The sequence below is a fragment of the Alosa pseudoharengus genome, unplaced genomic scaffold (assembly GCF_046254945.1).
Source record: "Alosa pseudoharengus isolate Yale_2024_CS ecotype anadromous, Long Island Sound unplaced genomic scaffold, YU_APseudo_1.1 YU_APseudo_1.1_scf_13, whole genome shotgun sequence".
In the NCBI taxonomy this organism is placed as follows: Eukaryota; Metazoa; Chordata; class Actinopteri; order Clupeiformes; family Clupeidae; genus Alosa; species Alosa pseudoharengus.
The window spans coordinates 14,309,692-14,329,482 of record NW_027468598.1 but is presented as its reverse complement, the minus strand read 5'-3'; the positions used below and the strand labels follow the sequence as shown (position 1 = coordinate 14,329,482).

The 19,791-nt window shown below is 42.7% G+C and overlaps 1 protein-coding gene across 1 annotated transcript in view; it reads left to right on the top strand.

The window, feature by feature from the left end:
* lsamp (limbic system associated membrane protein) overlaps positions 1 to 19,791 on the top strand; it is a 169,265-nt gene that overhangs the window by 101,268 nt on the left and 48,206 nt on the right. Inside the window, exon 2 of the mRNA XM_076282253.1 lies at positions 18,908 to 19,140. Coding sequence (XP_076138368.1) covers positions 18,908 to 19,140 — 233 coding nt within the window. The remainder of the gene's footprint in view (positions 1 to 18,907; positions 19,141 to 19,791) is intronic.

The window sequence follows — 19,791 nt, the reverse complement described above, 5'->3', positions numbered from 1 at the left end:
AGAGTTACTTCCCAAAGGCGTTTCTTTGTTTTCTAAGCCCGAATTTCAAATCACAAGTTTCAAATAACGGTCGCAAATCATGACATGACATGACATTTAGCCTGCATGGAGAGGCTTCTCTTTTTGGGGATTTTGAAACCATTCCTATCTTGGAAAAGCACCACTCAAACCACTGAGGTAAAAATGAAGTATATCCACAAAGACGCGAAAAGTATTGCACAGGCAAGCCAACCGTACGGCAGAGTACAAAGCTTTATTCACGAAAGAGGAGACAAGTTACAAACACACAAGCATCCTAGCGAGCATGAGAGCAACAAGTCTGTCTTAGACAAAGTCTTACCATTATTTATAGGACTAAAACAGGATAAACAGGATGTTCTAGATGGATTACATGAAAAGAAAATACAAGAGCTGTCATAATAAGCTATTTAAAGTTATATTCCAGACTCCCTAAGGAAGGTTGACCTAAGAGGTCATGGACATAAGTCATCATTGTAATGTTTACATTTCTTTTAAAGTATAGCCAGTTGATCCCAAAAATAATTCTGTGGAAATGCATGGATTCCAGTTGCTGCTACTGGAAGAAACTGGAATCCATGTATTTCCACAGAATTACTTTTGGAATCTGATCCCTTATCATACCTGTTCATTCTTACTCGTCACTCGACTTATCATGACTAAATTCAAGATGGCTGCAAACGCTAAACTTCGTGAAGATACTGTCTGTATAAATCGTCTTGTAAGTAAACTACCAGTGCTTTTTGAAAGTTCTCAATGTCTCGTTTTAAATGTCAGGGCCCTCAGAAGTCTACCAATGAAGTGTGGAGATACGTTGAGCCTCGTAAATGGTGTAAAACAGTGATTTATTTGCATGGCTAGGCCGATGCCGAGGCACCCCCATTGAAAAAGCTTTTGGTAGCATCGGCTAACTAGCGCCAGATTTTGGAGTGCAGGGGACAAGCCGTGATGGGCTATGAGACATACGTTCACACTTGGTATCATGTTTCAACACACTTTAGGTCAATATCACACCGGAATTCTCCTTTAATGTGTTGTCTAATTACTGGATATTTCCCACACCACCACAGAGTTTGGTCAAGGGGTGTGAGGCGATGACATATGACGCATCTGAGTTGACATCACAGATGAAACAAATCTATGGCTTTTAGCTGACAAAACATTTTATTTTCACAAGTTGACAGAAGGGTGGCTTAAAGTTTGACAATAATAGTTAATTCTAAAACAAATTTTATTCATTTCCATTTTTAGACAAAGCTAGGAAGCCACTAGAGGGTGGCCCGATGCGGCTCCAGAGCTAAGGCGACACCCGTTCTAAAGGATAGTTACAGCAAAGACATACTTCATAAACACGTCAATGCCACTAAATATCTCTCGAGCTCATGAACACAGCTCTAAACAGTGGATGAAAAAGACTGCAACCACAGCATTTATTACAGGCAATTATATCACCATAAGCAATGCATGGCCCTCAACACTGCCAGGTGTTATTGGTAATGGCCACAGTGGTATGGCACAGTCCCTTACACCAGAGACTAGAGCCAAACCTGCTGGTATGTGCCAAGGCTTTGTGTCACCATCCACTCTGAGACCAGATATCACTATGACACGCTGTGCCTTTACCATCTCCTTTTGCTGCCAAAAAGCCTGGCAGAGTTGTGCCAGGGTTCCAATTGTAGCTCTTCCTCTTGGCGACAGGTAGGATAGCCTCGGGCACCAGCACCTGGGGGGCAGGGGCAGCTGGTGGGGGGGGGGAGGGCGTCCCACTCACGGTGATGTTTAACCTCTTCCGCTTGGCAGTATGGGGGTGTGAGTGCCAGGGGTGTCAAGTGAGCCTGAACCACCGCTGTCCCGATCGTTACGTTTTAAATGATCACACAGCGGATGTTATGCCAGGTCTGACACTGGATGATATGACCACCGCAGTGTTACAATGGTCTAGCCCTAAACGATTAAAAAGTGCTGGATGAAAGAGCATACACTGAAGGCAGACGTCAGGCAGAAAGAGTCACACTGGGCTCCCTCTGTACTTCTCCTTAAGCTCCTCCATAGAGAGAGAGAGAGAATCCTTTGTGTTATTAATGCCAGGACCAAAAATTACGCACGGGGGGGGGGGGGGGGTTATTTGTCACCTGGTCATGTATTTTTCATCTCTTGATGTGGGATTAAAAGCGGAGGAGGGATGGCGTGGCGTGGGGGATTTGATTGGAGTGTGGGTGGGAGTGTGTGTGTGTCTGTATCTCTGTGTGTGTGTGTGGTGGGGTGGTGTACTGATAAAGGTACCTTAATCTTAGAGAACATGATGCTGAGCTTCAAAGGCATAGGAAAGCCCACAGCAGAAGCACAAGAAAGCCTAGTGGAGCCCTCTCGTATTTGATTATCACAGGACATGTAGCCCAGCAAATTGCTATGCTAATTCCTGGAGTCATCCCGCGCCCTCCCCGCCACCTTACTCTGGCCCCTGAGGGACATAAAGGATATTGGATATGAAACTGTGTCCCCTCCTCCCCTCACTGTCATCCCAGTGTGAGCTGATAACACATCACAACCATCAGTCATTTACCACCACCACCTCTCTCTCTCTCTCTCTCTTTCTCTCTCTCTCTCTGTTTTTGCACTCTCTCACTCTCTCTCTCAAGCTCTCTCCCTCTGAGGCACTAAAGTGTGTGCCACACATTAAGTTGTTTTTATTTATTTCTTTTTTACCTCTCAGAGTCACTTCACTCGGAGCCCCGAAGAGAAATGATACACTAAGGGTGTGACAAAATGAGAGGCATCTCTCACCACCCCCCCTCTGTGCACCGCAACCATCATGCCACACACCCACACACATACACACACACACACACACACACACACACACATGCACCCTCTTGTCCTCTCCTTCTTCTCTCTCAAGCCCACAACCGACAGCAAGGAACCCATTTAAATGCATTAAGAATATGCAGGGTGGATTGTTGATGACACCGATTCGTCTCCATGCCGGAGCACATTCTTGTCAAAAAAACACCCTAAGCATGTGCAAGCGCACACAGTCATGCACACACACACACACACACACACACACGCACACACACACACACACACACACACACACACACACACACACACAGAGAGAAACAGTCACAGTTACAGGATGGAGAAAAAAATAAATGTGTCTCGAACAAACAGGATTTAGCACGTTTAGTGAGATAGTCCTCCCCTCCACTAATGCGTTTAATCATTGACTGAGAAGGGGGGGGGAAGGGGGGAATGCCACACTCATCCGCACAGAAACCTGGGCTTTACGAGACAACGATGACGGCACGCTCAGAAATAGAGTCTGGCCTGGAGGAGTGCGTTTTCCAAAAAGAGCTCATGGGTTATTCATGCTGTCGTCTGAGTAGGAGGAAACCCTCCGCCTTAATGTTGACTTCCCCTTAAGTACGATCTAATGGCATACAGGATTGTTGGGGGGGGGGGGGGGGGCAGTATGTTGGGATGAGGTTGGGGATTTGGAGAGGGCTTGTGGAGAGGTGGGAGAGCTTCTGCAGTCGTTCTGGAGTATGCCCATAAGGCACATTCACCTGAAGTCATGACCATGCGGAGAACTCATTTGAGGAAGAGGAGACGAGGAGGAAACGTCAGCATGTAAAACACATTGCATTAAGTGCATGTGAGTGTGTGTGACTGTGTGTATATGTAAGTGTGTGTGTATGTGTGAGGCAAAAATATTTCCCCCTTGTTGATGTGCTCTGACTTCAAGTTTGTCAAGTAAATTCCCCTTGGGGATCAATAAAGTATCTATCTATCTATCTATCTATCTGGGATCTATCACCTTCCACTGCCAAAGAAGAAGAAGAAAAAAGAAATATGATCAGCCTCTTAGGGCCATCAATCTATTCTGGACTGCTCATTTATCACCATAAGAAATTCTTCACTCGTCACCCTACTATCAAACCTCAGGCCTGTGATGCATCACATTAGCATCTGTGCTGGCAGGATAAGATCTCTCTTGGTGGAGAAGGGAGAATTCATGAGGCAGTCCACACTGTACAGGTGAATCCGGCAGGGCAGTTTCTCACATAATCATTGGAGATGAGGTGCAACATCAATAGATTATTTTTTCAAGTGCCTACTGGAATGTATTGTCCTAAGGCCCGGGCTACAGCGGGTTCGCAACTGAAGCGCTTTGTTTGCATAGCGTAAAAATAGTTTCAGAAGACTGAATTATTTATTTTTTTAATGTACATGGCACTATCACATCTGGTGCAGCAAGTTCCATTGATTACAGTGGAAGCTATTTCTTGCTGCAAACGCTACTCAACTGGAACACTTTAGTTACGTGCCCGGCGGTGTGGCCTCCCTGTAATACTTGCCCACTCTTCAGCCCTTTTTTCTGACAGTTTCAGCGTTATAATTCACACATGGCAGTTTGCCCATGGCTGCATGCTGTTGAATCCAGCTGTGCCGTTGACCTCAAGCTCCCTGTTGCGTGCTAACTAAAAGGATGCACCCTTCTTTGTGACTTTCCACTGCATCCTCCAACTCGAAGTGAAAGGGCTTTAAATGCCATTTGTCACCCTTACATTATAGTCATACCCACCCCACCCCAAGGTTGTTTTTTTTTTATACCCTCCCAGTGTTACTGTGAATGACCCTTACATTCGTCTGCCCTGTGATTGACTCGGGATTGATGGCATAATGTCCGATCCATAAATGTCAGCCAGTGGCTGGATGGAAATTTGTGCCAACATCTCACCTCTAGGCAATAAAGCAGGCAGTGTAGCACGAAGGCAATGTGACTACGACCAAGATAGTGACTGACCCATGAGGCAGAGGACTCTGCTGACCCCTTTTAGGAGGGTATTTTGGGATGGCTCCAGCAGACTTAACATTTCAGTGGATTAAGATCGAGGGGAACTGAACTTTGCCTAACTGGGTATTGGGTGTTTTTTATATAATGCCTGCATATGTCAAGTGAACTCTCCAGGATGATACAAAGGGGAAATGTAGACACCAGCTATTCGAAAAAGGGAAAGTTGGACTTATTAACATCAATCCTTCAGCATCTGGCCAAACTGCTCTCACAACTTTTATATTATATAATAGTCGGGATAAATATTTTTTTGTTTGTTTGTTTTGTTTTGCTGAAGAACACTTCTGAAGTCTAAATCAGTGTTTTCCGACATGGAAGGCAGCAAGCAGTAGGGGGCGACATAATGAAGTAGAGACAAAACAAACAAACAAACAAACAAACAAGTGAAACGTCTCACAGCGGTGAGTCTTCCAAAAGGACCATTGTGTCACGCTTGGTTCTTTTATTCCATGTGGGAGGGCTTTCTCAAAGAATGAAGTAGCCTCATCAAACTTATATCAAAAAGAAAAAGAAAACTGATTTTGTTTCATCCTGTGCGACTACTTTGATTTACAGATCTGTTACAGACTGGGAACAGTTCATGTAAACACACAGTAAATATATGCCATTGATGAAGATCAAACAGATGTGGTCTCAATCCCTCAGAAAGAACTGAGTGATTTCTTGCAGACAATATAGCTAGGTGTTTTGGCTTTAGCATTAATGTTTCTGTTACTGTAGTTATTGTATTTTCCGGACAGTGTAGGGTACCTAATGGTGTGTGCAGAGTGTTTTTGTAACAGTGATTTCCTGTGTCAGCTCCATTCATGATTTACCACGTTGATCTAAAACAGCTTTTTGAATGGGAGCATGTGTATGAATTTTTGATAACAGCACTGTCTGCGAACCATTGTTCTGTATATTGTCTCACAGTAGCAGCCATAAGACAAAGTACTTACCCAAAATAAATTATAGATGCAGAAAGAATCAGAATGACAATGAAAGCCTAGTACTGAAATGACAAATGACCTTGTGGTTTTGACAGGTGAAATATCATGTGCAACATGTCCATTGGTTCAGGTTCACCTCTGGAAGCATCTGTGTTTTAAGTTTAGAACAGTTATAAGGAGGTTAAATGCACACTGGTTATAAAAATATAAAGGGATAAAACATGAGCACAAAAATCATTACGAAGGCACAGGCACAGCAGTCTAACACTGTTTTTCACCCTTGTGGACAAAAGACTGAACTGTAGTGCCTATCAAGCTTTTTTCACAAATGCTGTTGGACTTCAACAGGGCAGCTGACAGTCTTTCATTTCTAATGCTATTATATAATATACACATGTGCAAAATCCCCTGCTCTGCTGGCTTTGTATATTTTTGGAGGATTTTCATGCTCTTTAGAGCATGACTACAAGCTGCAAGCTTCTCATTCCCATTGCCCTGTCACTTGCTCTTTGCCTTTGAGGTGTCATGACAGCCAAATGACAGAGCTCCATTCTCAAAGTCTGCTGCATCAGTCTATAGCTCATTGTAAGCTGGCCTATACGTTTAGATAGATGTATGCTCACAATAGAGAAACCATTTGTTTGACTGAAAATAAGACATTAGGTTGCCTTAGATTGGATACTGTATTTTTTCAAAGAACACTGATGCATTAAATAAAGTCTGTAGTATCACATAATAACACATGGTTGCACACCATGCACACTTTAATCACTGTTGCCTGTGTTTTTATATGTGTATGTGCAAACCTAATCCAAAGTGTCCCTGTTGTGGATGTTCACACCTCAGAGCTTACAGTAAAGTATGGACTCCAGACATGCCTAGTTAAATTGGTTCCCAAAGCATTCCCCCATCTTAATTTTTAATAATTCATTAACACATTCCCACGTTGCAGACTCTCAAACATACTACTTCATTAAAACAGGACTCTGCCCACAGTGTATTGCATGGGACTGTTCCAACTGCCAGCACTGTAAGACTTTCACCTAGTTGAGAGTATGGGGAGGCAAGTCAGGGGTTTGCATTGTGTATTCTTGTCCATCCTGTCAAGCTGCAGTGGCAGCAAGTGTCTTCCCTTGTCAATCACTGAAGCAGTAGCAGCATTGGAAAGCAGGCCCTGTCCAGCCCATAATAATCAATACATCTTCTAAAACTTTTAGAGAGTTGTTCTGATGTACACTTTTTGGATGTTGGCATGCAGAGCAGTTTTTCTTTTATTGAAGGCAGGTGGCATCGGGCAGTGAAAATCTCCAACTGGTACTGAATAAAAATGAACAAAGATAATGTGCTTAATTGCAGAGTAAATAGAGTAGTTATGGTCATTCAGTTACAGCCATGCTCACAGTTTGTTGGTGTCTATTCAGCATTCCTTATTAGAGCCAATGTGTTAAAAGGAGCTCTGCAGAGGTGCATTGCTTGAAAGAAAAGGGTAGATATCAAGGGCTCAGCTCAAAGGACTGAGATAAAAGCATAGGCGTAGGCAAAAGTTATCATTATGTTCCACAGGAAGAGCTCAAAACTCTGCTCCTGGGTAATTGATGTTTTAGGGAAAGTGGCATTGCTTTAACGTCTCTACAGCTTCCTTTGCTTCTGACTCTCTTTGTTTATCTGTATTTTACTCTCTCTCTCGCAATTGCTCTCTATCCCTCTCTCTTTGTCTTTCACACTCTCCGATTATTCCTTACCCCCCCCCCCACCCCGACCTCTCTGTTTTTTCAATCTGGAAAATACCTTCAATGATGGCTCTATCAAAATCTGTGGATCCTCTCTTCCTTCTGGATGGTTCATTAGCTGCTATCCTCAATGCTGGAGTGGGCCGGCCAGCTGCTGCTACTGCTGCTGCTGTCGCCACCACCGCTGCGGGTGCTGTGGCTGCGACTGCGTCCACCGTCCACGGTTATCAGCACGCCATGCTCCCTCTGCCTCAGCCCCTGCGGTGGCCTACGTGACAGTCTCCCCAGATAAATAATGCAGCTCGGGAGCCAGGCTGACAGCAGCTGCCGGAGCTTTTCAAACTGCCTTCAAACAACCGCCATGGCATAAAGAGCAGCTCCTTCTGCGTCGCTCACCTTTTGGGGGCTCGTCCGGGATAATTGCACTTACTTCCCGCTTTCTCGCCCACCCCTCTGTAAAAAAAAAACAGCGCTCGGCAGTGGCTTTCTCCAACTGAAGAAACCTTTGAAAGGAAGAGAGAGTGGAGTTGAGGCACGCCCCATGGGGATTTGCCATCCCATTAGACTCTGTTGTGATTCGCTGGCAGTTGTAGAAGCATGTTGTGCTCATCACAGGCATACTGAAACTCTTGGTCCCCACTTCAAAGCCTGCCTAGCTGAGGTTTCTATCAGTGGGTGATTCAAGCAGAGGTGCAAGCCCTCTGGACAATGTCTTTTTTCCCCTCGGATGGTGTTGTACAGAAGCCTGGAAAAATCCAAACTCATTCACAAAGACAATAGAGTCAGGTGACTCTCGATTGGGAAATGTTTGCAACACTTGCATCGCAACACACAGTAACTTTGAAATCATTGGTCCAGCCTTACCAATCACATTGATCAGAGATTCCTAACGTTACTTCCTACTTCGTCTAAACTTTACAAACTGACAATAAACAGCAACAGTCAGGAAGCAATGTATGTGGGTATACCTTTGCTGTAAATAAATGTCTGCATTTTTCCAACAGCATTTTTTGCTGCTTCTGTTTATCACAATAAGTTTTGGTTTCGTCTTCCCCTCTCATCGCTGATTGGCCTGACATTTTTCTTGTCTGAGGGAAACAGTTATGAACTATGGTGTTCCAGACTAGATCTCCCTGAAAGCAGATCTAGGTGAGTGGGGCCAGACTAGTTGTGCAGCACACAGGTGTTGCTTGTGGGTGGCTAAGGTATGAAACTGGCCTGTTTATGTGTGTGCATAGATGTATGCGTTCATTTCACAGAGCACACATTTTTGCATTTGACTATTGATTGAATAATCTAAAAGGCCCCTGACAGATTGGGTGAGAACACATCAGCAAAATCATTTTATTTCAGTCATGGATTGAAGATTCCGTAAATTACTTTAGTGGGGGAATCCAGATTGAGCTGTCCATGGCTCTGATAGCAATGCAAATTACAAGCAAACCAAGATTAGCCTATCATCACACTTTATTTTTCTAAATACTCTAGATCAATTTGGAGACAGATATCTAGCCTTATATTACTCTCCATGGTTCTCAATGATGCACAGCATTTATATTTGTTATGTATTTAGTAGAAAATAAAAATATATATTTGTCTGATTTTGTTTGACTGCCTTTCACGCCTGACTCCCTGTCTTGTTGGTGTTTTAACCCAAACGTGTGGTCTTACATGCTGACCTTCACGTCTGTGAAACCTTACATAACAGTCATTCGGGTTTGTCAAGCTGTTGTGCTATTTTTTCAAATATTACTCGCTGAGTGTGAGAACGGAAAAAAAAAAGTTTGAGGTCGATGGCTCTTGGCAGTTTTTAAAATAACAATATTTTACCCTGTGAAGTCCTTGTCCCTCGAACTCCAGTTGCCTCCAGTTGACACATAAAGCATGGAACTGTCACCATGATTAACTGTGTTCTCTGCAATGGGTTACCCTGACAAAGTGCTTTGAAATCGCTCACCCAAAATCCATCATCATGAACCTGCCCGAGAATGCGCTGATCCTCAGCTCACCTTCACAGACGTGTCCATCACAGATGCCCACAAGCAGTCTCCGCTCATCTCTTTTCCTCCACCTTTAGAATGTACCGCACGTACAGTATCGCATTCTTAATAACTCCTATCCCTGTGAGTCAGGGAATTTTCGTTCTGCTCCTGCATGTCTTATCATCTTTTGCATCTTCTTGCTCCATGTATACGTGATTAAAGGTAGTTTAATTAAAATGCCCTTGATTAGTGAAAGAAGGTGTGCTTGACTAATCAACAGTGACATAGATGATTTCAGTCAGCTACGCACATATAAGAGAGGCAGATTGGTAGCATGCAGTGCATTATGTGTGGGGTGAAGGACTGTGATTGCTTTCCAGTTATCATCAACAAATCAAGCTGGAGTCACTGGAATAGTTCTGCCCCTGGTTGCAACACAATGTGGAAATCAGCATTCAGGCTATCATTCAGTCCAAGCTCCCCTCACTGTCCCAGCTGGTGTGAATGAGAAGCTCTGTGTGTGTGTGTGTGTGTGTGTTTGTTTGTGTGTGTGTGTGTATGTGATTCTGTCAGATTTGCTTTGATGCACATTCATCTCCTTGTTTTGTTCTTTGCCCAGCAGGGCCACCAGACTGACTTAGTCCACTAAGAGAATGTAGGAGGTGGGTTTCTCACACAATACAAAATAAAAAGAACTTCAGACTTGATAATAATGTGTTTGTATATCGTAAGGCTTAGCTTATCTAAACACCATACAGCCAGCCCAGCTGTCTTTGGGCTCTGGTCTATAGAGTCAACAATATGGCTATCTATAAGTGAATCCTTCATCTACAATATAATCATAGAAGTCGTTTACATTTTAGTAAACCTAGAACTTATGGCGCGACCCTGGGAGTGCTGTATTAATTATAGTAATTCCTTTGTTTTGTATACATTGTGGTGGAGCAATTTGTCTGGTTGATTCATGTGATGAAAGTGTGTGTTCACAGTGTGATTATGGCCACCAGCCTACCCACAATGAGAGCCTTATCACTTCCTGTTTTCTCCACATGAACAAATAGGCACTGCATGGTCGTGCACCAGTAGAAAGCAGACATTATCTCTGTGCCCTGTATTATTGTGTTGAGCAGCTCCTCCTCTCAGTGAAAAGAGTCATTGTTTTCCCTCTCCATCCCGTGCCTGATGCTGTTAGATGGATTATGTCTGTGATGTTGGGCCCATGTTGGGCTCTGCTGGGAAGCCGGAGGAGAGGAAGAAAAAAAAATGAAACAGACAAAGAAAACCAGAGAGCATCCTTGTGTGTCGTCACCTTACAAGTGTGTTTAGCCTAAGTAGTTATAGTTTGTGGATGAGGTTCTTATGAAAGACGACAGCAGTGTGTGGCCAGTGCAAAAGCGATTACGCGTTTGGCTGTCACTTAAAAGTGATAGGCTGCATGTTCCACAGTCAATTGGGAGCTACCCCTGCGACAAGTGAGGAAATTGGCCAAGCTGGGGCCTGCTGATTTTTCTCCCTTTTTTCCACACTTGTTGTTTGAAGATAAGCCAACACCGTGAGGCAACCTCAAGCTAAGCTTTTCGCTGAAATAAAGACATTTTTTTGCTTGCAATGTCTCAGAATGTGGATGGAAATGGTGGCAAAATGCATTGAATTCTGCTCCGACACCTGCTGTGGTCCATTGTGTTTAGACCCACATTGCACTGCATGTAAATGAACAAAGCACACTAAATGCCGACACGGCAGTCTCTCTGTCTCTGATTTTTTTTAATTGTTTTGTTGTTGTTTTTTATCCTGGTCATGGCCCCGGAAAACAATCACTCTAGAAATGCTTATTCTGAATGCTATCAGTGGCCACGCTATCAACGTCATGTATTTATACTGAGTAATGGATAAAGGATAAAGGATAAAGCCATACAGAAATGATTTTGATAGTCTTCATCCAGCATTGCTACAGTAGTGAGATGTCATATTTAAGACCAGAGGAGCTGGCACACAGACTGAAGTCCTTGCCTCTTGCAGTTGTGTTTGGGAACACAACTTTTTGCAGAACATCTGATTTTGTTTTTTTTCTCACTTTGCAAAGGATTGATGCTTATTTGTGTTGCCTACTACTACTACTACTGCTACTACAACAACTTAACCAGTTTGCAGTTGATATGCATACGGAATCAAGAAGTAGAGGCGGTTGTGTTTGGTTGGCCTCTGTTGCATTTAAAACACTCCAAAACATTAGTAAAACATCAGGGGGGAAAAGACTAAAAGTGTGAGATTTACATAATTATGCAAAATAATGCATAATTAATGGTCAGGTAAAGAATTCATGTAAACCCCAGCATAGTTGATGCAGTGATTTAACTTGGCAAACATCTTGAAAAAGACACCTGAATGGAAAAGTAGAAAGTCCTTAAAGCAACACCAAAGAACTTTCCCTCTGCCGCACACACGCTATTTGTTTATCCAGCACCGGCTTTGCAAATAACGATGTCCACAGACAAGATAGAATATTTTGCATGACCTATAAAAGTACAATGTATTGCGACATCAGATGCAAGTCAAATTTGTAGTTTCTCATGTCTCATTCCATCGAACTACAGATCCGCTATCCGATCCAGCAAACTTACATAGTGCGGTTATAGCCAATAGAGGGCCGCGAAGGGATTGCAGAAGTGCTGTTCACCCTGTTACGAGTTGATGAACCACTGAAACAATTTTGGAAACATTATTTTAAGGTACAACAAACTCTTTGGTGTTGCTTTAAGTGCAGCCTGATTTTTAGAGCCATGGTGGGAGGTGATAATGGAGGAAGGCATTGTCAGGTCCTTAGAGCTGGCAACAGGGTTTTTTACTTGCCAACATGATTTTTGTATTGACATAGAGGACACATGCAGCAAAATGTTTCACAGGTCTTTGTTGTTCTGGTGACTTTTCATGTAGTAAAAAAAAAGAACTTTTCCTCCTACTGAAGTTCTTTAAAAAAAATTAAAAAAAACTCATTCTCCCTCTCCATCTGGCATTGACAAAGGTTTACAAAAATAATGATGCTGTTTTATCTTATGGACCAGTTGGTTTGATGGTGCAAGGCAGCCCCATTACCCCCCAAACCCATTCACACACACACACACACACACATACACAAACATACAGTACTGTACACACACAAGCACAAACACGCACACTCACACACTCTCACACACACATTTTTACCAAAAGGAAGCCAATTAATAGCACAGTCCACGGATTTACCTGATATCGCAGCAGCTTCTCTGCATTACTGGATCATTATCGGGCACCTTCATTATACATTGTTAGTGTCAGATATGTAGATACGCCGCGCGAGTGCCAGAAACTCTTTTAAATTGCTGATCATGACAGGCAAGGATAAAGATTCATTTGTTGTGCCTCAGCAATCTATCTTACCTTCTCTCCTCAGTCACACTCTCTAACTCCTCTGATATGCTTGACTTTTTTAATGACATTGAGAGAAAGTTGAAAAATTTATGAATAGATATATTTTTTTCTTTGGTATTTGTTGAGACGAGAGACTGACAAGTATTTGCCTCTCGGCTGCTCTACTTCTGCTATAGCGACTTAATGAACAGACTGCAATTAAAACTATGACTCATTAATGGTGGTTTTAAAACTAATGACCTAGCTAATGATCCGAATTATCTTGCAGTCTTGTAGTTGAAGCCAAATGATGTAACAGAGAATCCATATCTGAAATGTATAGATTGGTATTACGAATTTGACTTTGAGATCTTCTGCATCGCCAACATTTTTACACTTTTATATGTATTCAATGAGTCTGTGAGTGAGGACCTGTTTGCTGAGAAGTGGTCCTCAACTGATGTCCGTCTTAGAAACTGATTTTATCAGATAAATATTCTCTGTAAATGTAACAAACTCTGAGTTGTTTCTGAGCTAATATTCCCCTGAAATGTTGCAGAGAAAACTTGCCAGTATCATTCAAGGTTCTTCTGTTGCATCATAGTATGCTCTACTGAACCGTGTGCTCCATGGAAGGGATTGTGTTATTATTATATCACTGCAAAAAGAAAAGGTCCTGTTACCAATGCATCAGGTAATAGGGGCTGTTCAACTGTAATTTACATGGCTAATTGAATGTCTGATATTAAAGTACCACAAAGCTAAATTGGGTCTTTCCTGTTGGATTGCCATTACATGATATATGCACAGATCATCTCTTCTCTCTTATCTCTTGAACGCCCTTTTATCTCTACCCTACCCACTAATGTCAGCTAAATAAACACAACATTATATGTCTCCAGTAGTTTGGAAATCTAGTTAGCTATGCTCATTAATTTTTCCTCTGAGTCCCTATTTAACTCATTGAGTGCCAAAAACGTAATATTAGCCTACGTTTTTCCTTCCCATGCGTTGAGTGCCAAAAACGTAATATTAAGTTTTTAGCTTTTTTTTTAATTACGAAACTAGACACTCTAACACACCTTATATGTGATTTTGGGAACTCTGTGATGAATGGAAATGAAATATATGACGATCGAAAACTCATGAAAACGCACAATCTGGACATTTTATCTGGACATTTTATCATAACTCGGTTGCCGCTTTGGGTCGAATCAGTGACGCACGCACGTCAGCTGAAAACCAGGCCATTTTCGTGGGTCTATCACTAGGTGGCAGTCTCGCCAGGTCTCGCTGATCAGTTCCTGGAAAGTTTACAGGCAACACTTCATATTTCATGAAAGACGTTATATCTCCATTTCTAAAAAAAAATAGAGATTTTGATGAAAACTAGCCACTGTTTACCTTGGGATTTATCAGGAACAGAGGCGTGTAGAAATACACGGTTTGCACCCACTGAGAGCTTAAAGTCTCACCTTTTAAACGAGCCATTGTATGTGTTCATAGCTATAACACAGAATATGCTGTGGCTGTACAAAAATCATCAACAATGGTCTAGATTGCTGGCACTCTAGGACAAAGCTTCCGAAAACAGCTTGGCATTGAATGAGTTAAAGGGGATCTATGGAGTTTGTTCATTTAAAATGTAGCTTAATTTACCTTAACTTCACAGCTTTGGAGTCATTGGAAAGGTTATATTAGTTTTTTCTAGGGCGAATGGTGGCCGTCTCGCTTCCCCCTTGCATCTGTGAGCAGAAAAACCAGCCTTGCAACTTTGGGCCGACGGGCGACGGACTTAGAGACGAAGTCTCGCAGCCTCGCGATGTAACGAATTGCTTCACTGCACTACACACATACATGCCAGGCACCGGCTTGAACAAGGTAGTGATGGAGTTTCTCAGACAGTCGTCATGGCAGAGCCAGCGAAAAGAAGCAGAAAGTGAGTAAACCGTTGTCGGAGGAACAGGAAAAGAGAAAATGGCAGACTGACCGATTGAAAATCGTAAAATATATACTCTAAAGCTGTAGGGAGAGCTCTGCAGAGAAACCTGTGAGCAAAAAGCGAGAAAACCAAAGAAATTGCCAAAACTGCATAGTTTCTCTTTAAGTCCTAATTTCCTAATACTGCAAAAACAGAAACATATGCAAGATTTGGAAATCGGAATTCAAAAATTCAGAATTCCCATGATTACCTATCCCCTCAAGGTCTCAACCTCCCTTTTGGCTATTTCTCTATTTTTAAAAAAAGAGCTTGTTTTTTTTGTTTGTTTCACTTGACATGACTTGCCAGTATGCTAGCTGTCAAGAAGTATGATTTCAGCAGTGGGTGTTGTCAGTGAATGTGTTGCCATGGTGATCGTTGGTTGTTGTAGCTCTATACATGTTGCACCAAAAATATCTGTTCCGTAGCAGGCTACTCACTGCCATGTTTTTACTCAGTTGAGAATAACAGAACAGAAGAATTCACTTTTGTTATGACGTTAGTCATTATCCCTGACAGATGGACATTACTGTTTAACTTTTTGTGTCTTAATGGGTGAGAAAACTGATAAGTGGGTGGTGAAGTGTGAATGATCTGCAGATCAGCATATTATGTCACAAGGAGGATGTGACAGCTAAATGATCCCCTCATAAACATTCATTAAGCTAGATGCTGTCAAAGATAAGAGCGGAGAGTGCTTGCTGATGAGGTTTGAGAAGTGTACTGGATCTTTCTGAGCACATTTCAGTAGAGCTGTCACAGTCACATCTCTCTCTGTCCCTCTCTCTCTCTCTCTCTCTCTGTCTCACAAACAGTCTGTCTGTCTCTCTCTCTTTCTCTGTTTCCTTGTTTCTCATAGATTCTGAAAACAGAAAATGTGGAGAAAAATAAACCCTTGCACAATGAAATTTGTATGTCACCCATGCTGTCCTGTTCTACTGTCAGCTCTGACCAAGAGAAGTCAGCAAACACTCCCAAGTCCCACAGCAACAAAAAAAAAAAACATGGTCACTAAAAACATGGCTCAAAGTGGACATAATCCCCAAACCTCGTCCACCCACCACGTCATTGTCCACTCAATTCAGGATCTTGCGATGAAAATGTAAATATACACAATTCACTTGACTTCTAAAAGCCATTAGAGAAGGAAAGAGACGGGAAAGACTTTAGAAGTACACGTGATGCCACTTTGCCATCTTGCCCGAGATTGAGGGAGCTGGAGGGAAATGCAGGGGAGGCTTTTAGATGCCCGGCTCTCAGCTGCACTTTCGGATGTGCTGAAGTTACTGGAAGGTCACTGAGGTGTGTCCACACAAAGGCAGAGGGACGTCTGATTAGCCACAGTGAAAGGGGGGGGAGGGGGGCAGATGTGGTACTAACAGTGCTGGGAAGAAGCTTAGTATTTTAACAAGATAGCAACAGTTTGAGAGACAACATCATTTTTCTTGCTGTTTCCGTCTTCTCCAAAACCATGTATAACCATAGAGGTATTGTAATTGTCATTACACATCCACTGTTCATTGCATTATGAACCTGTTGAAACCGGAATGGATTATTATTTCTTTTCTTTGCTTACTGTGTTTCATCATTCAGATCAAACACGAGCACAACTAAAGGAGGTTTTAGAAGTGAATAAAAGACAGCGGGGGATTGTGTTGTTTCTCCTTCCTAAGTGCCTCTCCCCTCAGCTCAGCTCAGGATTTCTGCCCCCTGAAACAGACGGATTTAGCGCCGAGTGACTCACTCGACTGTTTGTTCTGTTTTACCTCTGAAGACGTCTGTGACACTGAGGGCAATTTAGATAATGAGTAGAGAGGCTTACAGACAACAGTTAGCCTCAACAATAACAGTGCCATTATTATGCTATAGTTGTGTGTTTTACATGGTTGTGGCTGACCCCTAACAATGAGATAATGACCATTTAAACATTTAAGTACCTTGTGGAGAACATGCATTTTTTCATATGCATAATATGAATTGTGCTTATGTGTGAACGGATGCTTGCCCCAAGTAATGGACCTTGCAGAGCTGCTGTGTGGAAAATAATCATGCATATGTTAATGCATATACATATGTATTGTGAGTGAATGGCTGCTTGTCAGCTATAGGAAATTGCAGGGCTTCTGTGTGGAAAATAATCATACATATATGTTAATACGTATACTGTATGTATTGTGTATATGTGTAAATGGCTGCTTGTCAGCTTAAGGAAATTGCAAGGCTGCTATGTGGAAAATGATAATCAGCTGTACAATGGCCGAGCTAGAGCATCACTTGAGGTGACGGCGAAGGGACTTGACACATGATGGCAAGTCAAGCGTCCTAATGCACAGCTCATATAGTCTGCCTGCGTGAGAGAGGGGTTTGGAGTGTGATGAAAAAGGGTTTGTGGAAATGGATTTTTGAAGTGAACCAGAGACATGATGGTGGGAGGGAACAGTGTTTTTTTTTTAAAGCTTTTTGCTTATTAAGGAGCTTATTTCTGATTTCATTTAGAGTTCATTATTCATTTGGAATTAGAAGATGCTGAACATTCAACAATCCACAGGCGAAGAAGAGGATGCTTGGCTTTTATTGTAGTTGTACAGTATCTCTGAATCTAAGCCTGCACATGGTTTCTTAGTGATTCCTATTCCTGGCTTTGGTATAGTTCTCATTTCAATGTCAGAAGTGTTGACTGTCATCTTCGAGTGTCTGTTACGGCATCGCTATGACAGTTATACGCTTAATATCCTTAGATTATAGCCTACTGGCAAATTGCTGCAACATTAATTAGACAGGTAGATAGTAGCTGTTTTCTTGAATTCCATTAATTCATCAAAACATTGCAGCTTGTTCTTCCAGACAAGTCTCACTTGGCAGTTGAAACCACTTTGCATATGTTGTCCTTCATATCTGCATATTCATTTGCTTCAAAATGCAGTATCACCTCCAGCATTTATCTGTAGTCAGGAGTTTAATTAGCTTTAGCCCAAGCTAACCCTTTTAATGAACAGGATGTCTTCACTTCAGGTTTTCAACAAGTCCTTGCATTTAATCACATACTATTTTACCTGATATGGAAGTGAACAAACTTCTCTTACCAAGCGTCTTCTCGTTTTTTAACTGGGAATTTAGGGCCTTACCTGAAATAATCTTCAAAAGGGAATGAAGGAAAAAATAGATCTGGGGCATAGACACCAAAAGAGGGATGTTGCCATTCTGTCTTTGAATTAGGCTCGGTGCTCAGGGTGAACTTTAATTTCCGAGTCTGTTTTGTCAGACAGAGAGAGAGAGAGAGAGAGGAGGGGGGAGTCGCTGCCTGCAGCAGGGATTGACTGGTGTGTAGGGCATACAGTAGGCCCCTGTGTTAGCCTAGCGCTTCCTAACACTTATTGGGTTCCTCTCAGGCTGCTGTACAGCTGGTGCCTCCGACCCCCCCGCACACACACACACTCCCACCCCCCTTTTCCCCCGTGCTGGAGGCTGTCATGTCCGCCGTCTGGCAGACTAGCGTGTCCATCTCATTAGTGCTTCACACCAACGTGTCTTACTCCTGCAAAACACTGCTCTCCCCTCCACCCCCTCTGATCCGTGCACAAGCCCTCCAGCCTTCGTCCAGCAGACGGGTCCATCCAACCTCATTCTCATCTTGCCTCCACAGAGAGAGACAGTGAGGCACGAAATGGCTGTGCCATGGCCCATGGTGTGTGGATGCATGTCAGGTCATCGATAGGGGCACTTTAGGGGCATTTTTGCTATTCAGCCCCTTGCCATGTTTGGGTTGCTTACGTGCCTACCCAAGGGAGAAGTATCTGAGATTTGACTCTTTACAAGAGGCAGTGTTTACTTACAGTGCTCAGGAATAATTACCACTGGACAATCGTTTCCCCCTTTGTTTTTCTCAACATTCCAAAAGGATCCCTGGGAAGTACTGTAATTAATAATATACTAAAGTCCTGGCATTGTATGTACCGTATGTGCGTATGCAGACTGAAAAGCATGCACCACTGTAACCTGCAACCCTTTCTCTGCCTCTACAGGTGTTACGTGGATGACAGAGTGTCCAAAGTGGCCTGGCTCAACCGCTCCAACATCATCTTCGCAGGCCAGGACAAGTGGTCCCTGGACCCTCGCGTGGAGCTTGTGACCAAGGGACAGCTGGAGTACAGCCTGCGCATCCAGAAGGTGGACGTGTACGACGAGGGCCAGTACACGTGCTCCATCCAGACCAAGCAGCGCGCACGCACCTCTCAGGTGTTCCTCATCGTGCAAGGTCAGAGAACTGAGAGGCTGGAGGGTTTTTAGAGAAGCTTAAGGCCTCATTGTTAGTCATTGAAATTCTGTGTGTGTGTTGTTGGGTGTGTTTGGGATTCTGCATTTATGCAGGAAAATTGAATAATCTATTTTTTCAACAATGCAATGAAATATTATGCAGCCAGCATAATGGGTATAAGCCTCATTTGAACCCATCTCTCTGTGATATACAATGATAATGATGAATGAAAAAACTATTTACAGATAATACTACAATAACACTAGATGTAACATAACTCATTCTACGGGGGCTTTCAGCTGGCCCAAGCTAAGTAAGGGCATTTTACCACAAGTGAAAACATAACTTTAAAAGGTATACTGTGCAGTTTCAGGTGTTTTTGGCAAATATTTCGTTTTTTTCACCCAAAATAGGGGAACATTTCAACATATGTCTTTCGTTGCTATTCTTCTGCTGACAACAAGATTTGATTACAGATTGGCATCAAATCGTGCTACAACAACCACACAGTTATCTTAATAGGCTAACATCACTGTAAGGTCGCCTTCAAGTAAGCAGAATTATGCTTTTAAAATCTGTTTAGCTGGAAGGGCGAGGAGGTAGCAACAGGACAACAGTACAGAGACTTACAGATCCAGTGGTAGGGCTAAT